At 44.9% G+C, this 7,889-nt stretch overlaps 1 protein-coding gene across 1 annotated transcript; it reads right to left on the bottom strand.

Moving 5' to 3' along the window:
- Positions 1-496: 496 nt before the first annotated feature.
- Positions 497-4,031, bottom strand: CD70 (CD70 molecule). The gene is made up of 3 exons (XM_043980233.1): positions 3,885-4,031; positions 1,805-1,886; positions 497-915 (listed from the first exon to the last, which is right to left on the bottom strand). Exons 1-3 carry the CDS (start codon positions 4,029-4,031, stop codon positions 497-499), a joined length of 648 nt encoding a protein of 215 aa, XP_043836168.1.
- Positions 4,032-7,889: the final 3,858 nt, after the last annotated feature.

Raw genomic sequence — 7,889 nt, 5'->3', positions numbered from 1 at the left:
ATTTCTGGGAGGAGAACATGAAGGAGGAAGTTGACACTGGTGGAGGACTGCTTCCTCTTGGGTTTGAGACATTGGTTTGGTGGCAGGACTTCAAGTGGGTGATTAGGAAGGCTAGGATTTCCATGCTATAAGGAATCTGATCCCAATCTTTCTCTCTCTTTACTATCTTATATCTTTTAATAAACCCTTAAAGCCTAAACTCTTGGTGAATTTATCAGTGATTTTAGCCAGTTTCCCCCAAAAACTGGGGGGACAGATTAGAACCCACATTGAGAATTTTATAATACATAATGTGGTCATAAAACCTCAAATAACAATTAATTCTCTACAGCATGAAACCCAATCTGGCTATAATTTAGGATGTGCTTAGGAAATAAGGTAAAGTAAGGCTAGGAATTTAGACTGGAACCACTACTAACAGTCTCCCATTCAACATTAGTTGTTAGGGAATTCACCCAGCCTCTGTTATATATAGTCCCCTGAAAGTTCTACACCATCAGTATTCCACAGGAGGAGGTGGACAGAACCAAGAGGCTCCAAAGAAAGTCTCATCGGCATTGGGTGAAGGAACTAGTGGATATGTGAGGTTGACATAGAGGGTGTCCTGGTGGCTAAGGTTCACCTGGAGGCTGGCACTCAGAGAACATCTGCCCTGGAAGTGTCTTCGGAGGAGGCTGGAATGGCGGCCCTGGGCAGAAAGGATGCCAATGGTCAAAGTCGAGGTCTTGACCTCTTCAAGCTCAGTGCTCTGAGCCCTGGTCTGGATGCATTTGGCCAGAGTCACCTGGGCATAGATGCCATAAATGCCACTTCGCTGGGTCTGCAAGGAGCCCTTTACCAAAGTGAGGCCATAGATGAAAGAGCGGCCCAGGGATGGACCCCCTTGCCACTGCAGGGTGTTGTCCTGACGGGAACCTGGGAGAGAGAAGGAAGGAAGGATAGGGGCTCAGATCCACAGGGAGCCCCATTCACTCATTTACCACTCCCCTCAGCTTCCCTGGCAAGGGAGCTCCCTATCCCCTCCCTATACAGAGAAAAGATCATTATACTGTTATATTAATAACCAATTCTTAAATTGGGATTCAGGCTCTTCTCTTTACAATTTCCTCATTAAGGCCCAACTCTTGTTAAAGTCAATCTCTAAAGAACATGACTGATTGGTGAGATTGCTCTTAGCCCTCAAGGAACATGCTCTTCAATCTTGGGGGGGGACCCCACCCAACTAGGAGAACTAACTCCTATTTAAAGTATAAACAGAATCCATCCAGTCTTGGGGAGTCCTTAACCTGGGGAAAGGAGCCATTATCCTCATACCCCTCCATTGGGTAATGTGACCCAGCTCATGAAGGAGAAAACCAACCAGAATGGTCTGGATGGAGATGGATTCCCCTGTCCAGACTGCTGGGGGTGGCTGAGTCTCATGATCAAGCAGGAGGAGTTGAAGACTTTTAGACAATCTCCTCATGAAATGTTCATCAATCAGGGTTGATTTTTATTTGTCAAAGGAATTCCCTTTCAGAAGGGTTATTTAGAGTTCTCAGGATCTCCATTGGGCATCTTTGGTTACTGAGAGAAACCACTGATGATCAGTTTATTGATAACCAATTAACCTAATTAATAAATCAATGATTAGTTACCCAGAAACTCTGTACATGGGGTTTTTTTATTTGTCACAACACAAAATGGGGGAGAATGGAGAGACAGAAGCACACACACATACACATACATATTTATACATAGACAGAGACAGATATTCAGAGAGGACAGAGAGACACAAACAGAGAGATGCACAACTCATTGTTACCTGTGTGGTTGAGCAGGAGATGGGCTGTGTGAATTCCTTCCTTCCTTTCTCCCTGTTTTTCCCTGATTCTGTTGTTCTCTGGCTGAGGGAAGAGGACAGCACAGAATGGGATGGGACCAACTCTGATGCTCTTCAGGCACTTCACAGTCAAAGAAACCCATAAAACACTTTCCTAAAGGCCCCAGTCTCAACCTAGATTCTGCTTTACCTGTCTATTCTCTCTCTCTCTCTCTCTCTCTCTCTCTCTCTCTCTCTCTCTCTCTCTCTCTCTCTATCTCTCCCTATTGTCTATCTATTATGATCATTGGAATTGCACCCTCTACTGGAGAGATACTATAGGGAAGCTGCACCATGAGGAGAAGGCGTGTGAGGACAAGCCATGTGGCCTTGGCATCAGGAAGTGATGTTTGCTCCTGGGTACTGTCGATCAAAGTTGCCAGCCAATTAGCTTGGAGCTGTGTATGTGTGTGGATGGCCCTGTTCCCTGTTGGAGAGGAGGCTTCTGGGATGAGGAAGGAAGTGTTGGGGTCTTTGAGTTCCTGACCTCAGTTTGGAGAGGTCGTGTGATGGGGTCTCTTAGAAATAGATTTTTTTTTACCTCTTTCTCTCTCCTCACCAAATTCTTGTGCTCCTTAATAAATACTTAAAAGTCTAAACTCTTGCTAAAGCTTATAATTTATGGGGACCACTGATTAGATTTTTAGACAGTCTAGCTAGAATTTTAGCCCCTTACAGATAGCAACCTTACAGATGGCGATATTACACTATCTATCTCTGTGTGAGTATGTGTGTGTGTGAGTGTGTATAGGAGATGCCTTATCCTAATCTGTCTATTCATTTCAATATTTATTAAATTCCTTCTATGCACAAAATTCAAGTACTGGAGATATAAAGATTTAAAGAATGACACTGGTTCCTGAGAAAATCAGGAAAGGCTTTACAAAGATGTGCTTTGGGGAAGCTAGGTGGTGCAGTGGATAGAGCACCGGCCCTGAATTCAGGAGTACCTGAGTTCAGATCCGACCTCAGACACTTAACACTTACTAGCTGTGTGACCCTGGGCAAGTCACTTAACCCTCATTGCCCAGCAAAAAAAAAAAAAAAAAAAAGATGTGCTTTGAGCTGAACCTTGAAGGAAGAGAAGAATTGTGAAAGTTGGAGCTAAGAAGAAAGTCTATTTTAGGCAGGAGGAAGAGCCTCTCTCTCTCTCTCTCTCCTTCCTTCCCCTCCCTACCCCACCCCCACCCCCACTGTCCCTATTCTCTCCTGACTCTGATTCCAGCCCCTGTTAGACATTTCCTCTTTCCCCTGGAATCTGAATTTAAAATGTTCTTTCACTGCAGTAAGGATTCATGAAAGGCTGTTGGAAGAACTTTTTAGCTTCCTGAAATGGGAAGAAGATAGACCATGAAGGGAAGATCTGGGCACAAAGTCAGGAGGCCCTGGCCCAGAGGTAAAGGGTCTGATGCTCTGACTGTCCCAAGGTCCCTTCCAGATCAAAGAATTTCTGGTAACCCCCTCCACTTACTCTGTGAAGCTCCCCTGTTGTCATCTGAGTCATTACCTGGGGAAGACCCACTGAAATCATTCTCACCCTGGAGCCCTTGCCTGCCTACATCCAAGCACTTGGATCCCTTGGGATCCCCCTGACTGGAGTCTAATGGGCCCAGGCACACAACCCAAGTGGCCCCACAAGTAATCCTCCCCTCCCACCACACACACACACACACACACACACACACACACCCTAGAACCTCAATCCAAACTGCCTCCTCTCTCCTGACTGCCTCGCACCCCCTCTGTTATTCTCTCTCCATCTCCCCATCTCTCTCCCTGTCCCCTTATAACCCATGCCTCTAGTTCTCACTTCCCTTGTCTCCCCATATCTCTCCTCTATCTCCATTATCTCTCATCATTATTCCCTTTGTCTGTACCTTCTCTGTGCCTCCCCAGGGTCTCCCTTCCTCCTTGTCTGTGCCTCTAACTGGATCCCTTCCTGCATCTCTTCCTCCCTGCTTCTCTATACCCCCACCCCACCTACAATCAGGACATCAGGAAGGTTGAGAGGACATTCACTCACCTCACAGTGGACCTTGCTGAGGGGTCTGCAGAGAAAGTAGCAAACCAGAGAGGACACCAGTAAACCAGTAGACAGCCCAGTGACAAAGCCAACAGGGGAACATCGAAAGTAGTTCCTTGGCTTCTTCCTGCCATCCCCAGGGGCCATGGTTCAGCTCTCCTTATGGGGACGGGAGAGCTGGGGGACAAATAGTCTGAAGGGAAATATGAGCCCTGCAGGCAGATGGAGAGGGAGACAAACACACACACACACACACACACACACACACACACCGAGGAGAGAAAGGGGAAGAGGGAGAGAAAGAAAGCAAAGAACAGAGAGTCGCAGGGAGGGAGGAAGAGAGGAGGGAGGGAGGACCAAGAGTGTGTGGGTGACTCTCTAGGCAGGCTGAGGACAACAGGAGGAAATCCAGAAAACCTTTCCCCTCCCCTGTCTCCTCCTTCTGTGCTCCCTTTTCATGTGCGAAATGGCCTGGGACTTTTTGTAAAGGGGAGGGAAATCAAATTTTCCAGGGCCCAAACCAGGAACCCTGTGCATGTGGCAATGCCCCTCCCCAACTCAGGAGTTATCTCCTATTCTTGACAAGGGTCTTCTCAACCCAGGTACTCTTCCCTGACCACCTGCCTCCCCCACACACTGGACATCACAGCCCAGGAACCCGTTCTCCCAAAAGTACCCTCCAGAAGCAAGAGCATAGGTGGTGTACCTAAAAGGAGAACAGACCCCTTTTTAGGATTCTTTACTGGTGCAAAATGAGTCCTAGTTCCCCTGCTTAACCACAGAGGGCCATATGGTTTAATGATGTGCCCATGGGAAGCTGAAGTTCTCAGTAATCTACAGCGACAAAGGAAGTCACCATCATGGACAGGAAGCTGTTTAGAGACATTTAGGTCCAGTTCAGGGTCTTGGTTCTCTGCTGCATCCAATTTATCCTTTTGAGATCTCAGAATTGAAAAGGAAGAACCCAGGAATCCTGGATATATCTTCTTCATCTTCCCCTTCCCTAATTTCTCCAGACTTCCACATCTCATTCCTTAAATTGGGGTCAAAACACAACCCATTTCAGGAAATTATGGTTATTTAAACTTCAGAATTGTAAAACAGAATGTCAGAGCTAGAAGGGATCTCTCTACCCTTGTCTTTCTGCATCCCTGCTGCTTCTTTCTCTGTCTCTGTCTCTGTCTCTGTCTCTCTGTCTCTCTGACTCTCTCTGTCTCTCTCCCTCCCCCGCCCCTTCACTACCTCTTCATCCTTGTCTCTATCTCCCATCTAGAATCATAGACCCATAAAATGTCAGGGACTGAAAGGGACTTTCGAGATCATTTTAGATGAGGAATGGGGAAACTGAGGCACAGGGCGATGTCTACCCAAGGGAAAATTGGAATAGATCACAACTGTCCAGGTTTTGGTGTGCTTAAGGATCAAAAGGTCATTCTCACCCTGTTTCCAAAGCCATCCCAGTCTCCCTGACCATGCTGAAGCCTCTTATTATTCCACAATCTCCTTGACTATCTCAGACCCTCCTTTTCTAATCAATAATTTTACTGAATTGGGGCAGCTAGATGGAACAGTGGAAAAAGCACCAGCCCTGGATTCAGGAGGGCCTGAGTTCAAATCTGACCCCAGACACTTGACACTTACTAGCTATGTGACCCTGGGCAAGTCACTTAACTCTTATTGCCCTGCAATAATAATAATAATAATAATAATGTTACTGAATCATTCCCCATGTTCATTCCCCCAAGCTTCTTTCCCTCCTTACCTACATCCAATAGAAACTCTCCCTCCCTCCAAGGTTCAGTTAAAGTGCCACCTAAAATAGGATGTCTTTTCTGATTCTCCCAATCATCAATCCTCCTCCTTTGAACCCCTCCCCTATTGTTTTATATTTGCTTTGTTGATATTTTGCATTTACTTATCAGAGTATGTTTGTTTTCCTCCTCTGGTGTAAGATCCTTAAGGAAAATAACAATTTGACATCCTCAGTACTCCCATAGTGTCTGGCATATAATAGGCACTGATATTTGTTCAATTGAATTAACCATCCCACAGCTCTCTGTCCCTCCCATGCCATCCCTGATCCACACTACATCTTCTGAGCTGTGCCATACCCTCTCAATAAAACTCAAAGCCTTCTAGAGAAATTCCTCAGCTTCCTGCAACTCTTCAGCCCCTTGAGCTATCCCATAATTCTCTTAGCACCACAAAACCTCCATATCTGAGTTTCCCTGAGCTAACCCACAGCCTCCTTGAGAAATGCCTCAGTAGTCTAATTATCCCAAAGATGCTATATCTACCTCAGAATACCTCTCAGTCATCCCACAGCTTCTCAATCCAAGTCATGGTTTCCCTATTATTTGTCCTTAGGGTGGTCCCTAGTACTTTGTCCCCTCAGTTCTCTCCTAGGTCATCATCCCTGCCTTAGCTAAATTTTTCTTCCACCCCCATCTTGATCACTTGGTGAAGCAGTTCAGCCCTACACTGTCCTCTTCTCTTGAGTCCCTTGTCCCTTTATCCCTATTAGCTTTGCTCTTACTCAGATGCTGCTGAATAAAGCTGGAGAAAAATCACAAAACCCACTACAAATTCAGCTATATAATCTCTCCTAGGACACACTATACCAAGGCAGTCCTTTTATCAACACCATCCCTTAATTAACTCACTATCCCATTCACCACACACAATAGCTTTTCCAAAACTTTTCATCCTTCCTTAAACTTCCCATTGTTTCTACTCCTCCCACTCTCTTGACTGAGAACCTTGCCTCATATTTTATTTTATTTTTTGGCAAGACAATGAGGGTTAAGTGACTTGCCCAGGGTCACACAGCTAGTAAGTGTCAAGTGTCTGAAATCAGATTTGAACTCAGGTCCTCCTGAATCCAGGGCTGGTGCTTTATCCACTGTGCCACCTAGCTGCCCCCATTTTTTAAACATGTTTTTTGCCTCATATTTCAATGAAAAAAAAAATAGAAGCCATTCATCAAGAATGTTCTCTTCTGGGGCAGCTGGGTGGCGCAGTGGATAGAGCACCGGCCCTGGAGTCAGGAGTACCTGAGTTCAAATCCGGCCTCAGACACTTAACACTTACTAGCTGTGTGACCCTGGGCAAGTCACTTAACCCCAATTGCCTCACTAAAAAAAAAAAAAAAAGAATGTTCTCTTTTCCTTTCCTCTTCATCTCACATCATTTACATATCTTTTGCCATTATTTCCTCCTTTACCCCATCTCAAATGAAGAGATGATCCTTCTCCAAGCCAAGTCAAATCTCTCAGTCTGCACAAGTATTCTATTCCATCCCATCATCTCCAGCAGATTATCCCTGTATCATTCTCACTCTCTTTCATCTTCACATTCAGTCTTTCTTTGTATACTGGATTCTTCCCTATTACAATCAAATATGCACAAATCTTCCCTATCCTCAAAAATTACACTTGAAAAAAAAAATTTTTTTTAATTACACTTGATCCATCCATCCTTGATACTGTGACAATTGGAGTGATGCCCTCTGCTGGAGAGATACTGTAGGAAAGCTCCACCATGAGGAGAAGGTGTCTAAGGGCAGGCCATATGGCTTGGAAGGTCAGTTCCTTGGCTTCAGGAAGTGACGTTTGATGTTTCCAGTTTAGACAGGAGGCTTCTGGGAGAAGGAAGGAAGTGTTGGGGCCTTTTTGTTCCTGACCTCGCCATAGCAGGTCAGATGATAGGGTTTCTTAGAAATAGTTAGATTTTTACCTTTCTCTCTGATCATTAGATCCTAATGCTCTTTAATAAATACTTAAAAGTCTAAACTCTTGCTAAAGCTTCTAATTTATTGGCAACCAGTCATTAGATTTTTAGACTGTATAGCTAGATAGCCCCTTATAATACCTATAATCCTATATCTCTACTTCCTTTAGTGGCTAAACAACTTAAGAAGACCATCTTTAATCAATGCTTCTACTTGCTTTCCTCTCACTCTTCAGTAAGCTTTTGCACCTCCTTTTCCATTTGGCCAATTATATT

The sequence above is a fragment of the Dromiciops gliroides genome, chromosome 1 (genome assembly GCF_019393635.1).
Source record: "Dromiciops gliroides isolate mDroGli1 chromosome 1, mDroGli1.pri, whole genome shotgun sequence".
In the NCBI taxonomy this organism is placed as follows: Eukaryota; Metazoa; Chordata; class Mammalia; order Microbiotheria; family Microbiotheriidae; genus Dromiciops; species Dromiciops gliroides.
This window is presented reverse-complemented; position numbering and strand designations above follow the sequence as displayed.